Source organism: Penaeus japonicus, unplaced genomic scaffold (genome assembly GCF_977035675.1).
Source record: "Penaeus japonicus unplaced genomic scaffold, GWHDUDI00000001_assembly GWHDUDI00000014, whole genome shotgun sequence".
Classification (NCBI taxonomy): Eukaryota; Metazoa; Arthropoda; class Malacostraca; order Decapoda; family Penaeidae; genus Penaeus; species Penaeus japonicus.
In genome coordinates this window covers 24,253,043-24,254,390 of record NW_028234416.1, presented here as the reverse complement: position 1 = coordinate 24,254,390, position 1,348 = coordinate 24,253,043, and the positions used below count along the sequence as shown (strand labels likewise).

General features: G+C 39.8%; 1 protein-coding gene across 1 annotated transcript in view; it reads left to right on the top strand.

The window, feature by feature from the left end:
• Positions 1–676: 676 nt before the first annotated feature.
• LOC122243409 (iron-sulfur cluster assembly 2 homolog, mitochondrial) overlaps positions 677–1,348 on the top strand; it is a gene marked incomplete at its 5' end in the record, with an annotated part of 1,988 nt that continues 1,316 nt past the window's right edge. Inside the window, 1 exon segment of the mRNA XM_086544089.1 lies at positions 677–955. Coding sequence (XP_086400215.1) covers positions 677–955 — 279 coding nt within the window.

Here is a 1,348-nt window from a genome sequence, read left to right as displayed (position 1 = left end):
TTTTACTAAGTCCAAAGAAATAGATTATGATGTAAATCCAGTCACTCGTCTTGCTCCTTTTTCAGCCTCATCTTTAGTATGAAAGGAACGTTTCCAATGAAATGTGTACTATATACATCAAATGGGTTTTACTTCCCTTTTCAGATCTTATTTGTTCTTCAAAATCTATTTGTAAAAGGGAGATTTAGAATTGCTTTGGATAATTCCCTTTTTTGCATTTTAACAACTTTGATTAAAGCATGTATTCATCTCCTAAAGTAGAACTGAATGAGATCATTTTCTTGGGTTTGAAACAATGTTTACGTGTTCTGCCTGACGTGGCCAGATTCCAATATGGTTTGTTTGTTCATGCCACTCTGTTTCCACCTGCTTCGTTCTGAGAGTCATGTGTGATGTGTCTGAGCTAGAATTATACCACGTCAGGAAATCTACAATATCTGTCCAGATGTCAATACCCCTAAAGTTTGTAGGAAAAATATATTCCAACAAGTATAGAAACTTAAGGGCTTTTGATAAATTATTTAGATATATGATTTTTTTTAGTATTTTAACTCTTTATCATAATTGTGAAACCATTTGATGCTTCCAAAAAGACTGTATATAAGGAAAAGTGTTTATTTCAATTTGTATGTTAAGCATTTCCCAAAGTTTTAAAAACGTAAATTTTCTTTTACAGAAGACCACCTTGCTCCTCATCCTCACAGTCATGTCTTGGTGGATTGGGATCTCTTCAAATACAGCAATTTCCCTTTGCAACAAGTACATTGGTATCAAGTTCAGAGAAAGCAGAACCTTCCGCAGACCTTCTCTTGAGTGATTCTTGTGTTGCACGACTGAAGGAGATTTTAGGAAATGATGATAAAACATCTTTTTTGAGAGTAATTGTGGAGGGTGGCGGCTGTTCAGGATTCCAGTACAAGTTTGATATAGACACAGAAATACAAGATGATGATAGGTAATGTATACACAATGTGTAGATTTCTCTCTCTCTCTCTCTCTCTCTCTCTCTCTCTCTCTCTCTCTCTCTCTCTCTCTCTCTCTCTCTCTCTCTCTCTCTCTCTCTCTTCTCGCCCCCATACTCTCCCCCTCCCTCCCTCCCTTCTCTCCTCTCTTTCCACTTTCTCTCTTTCTCTCTTTCCCTCCTTCCTCCCTCCCTCTCTCTCTCTCCTCCTCCCACCCTCCCTCCCTCCTTCCCTCCTTCCCTCCTCCTCCCTCCCTCTCCCCTCTCTCTCTCTCTACCTCTCTCTCTCTCTCTACTCTCTCTCTCTCTCTCACTCACTCTCACTAACTCTACCTCTCTCTCACTCACTCTACCTCTCTCTCACTCACTCTCACTCACTCTACCTCT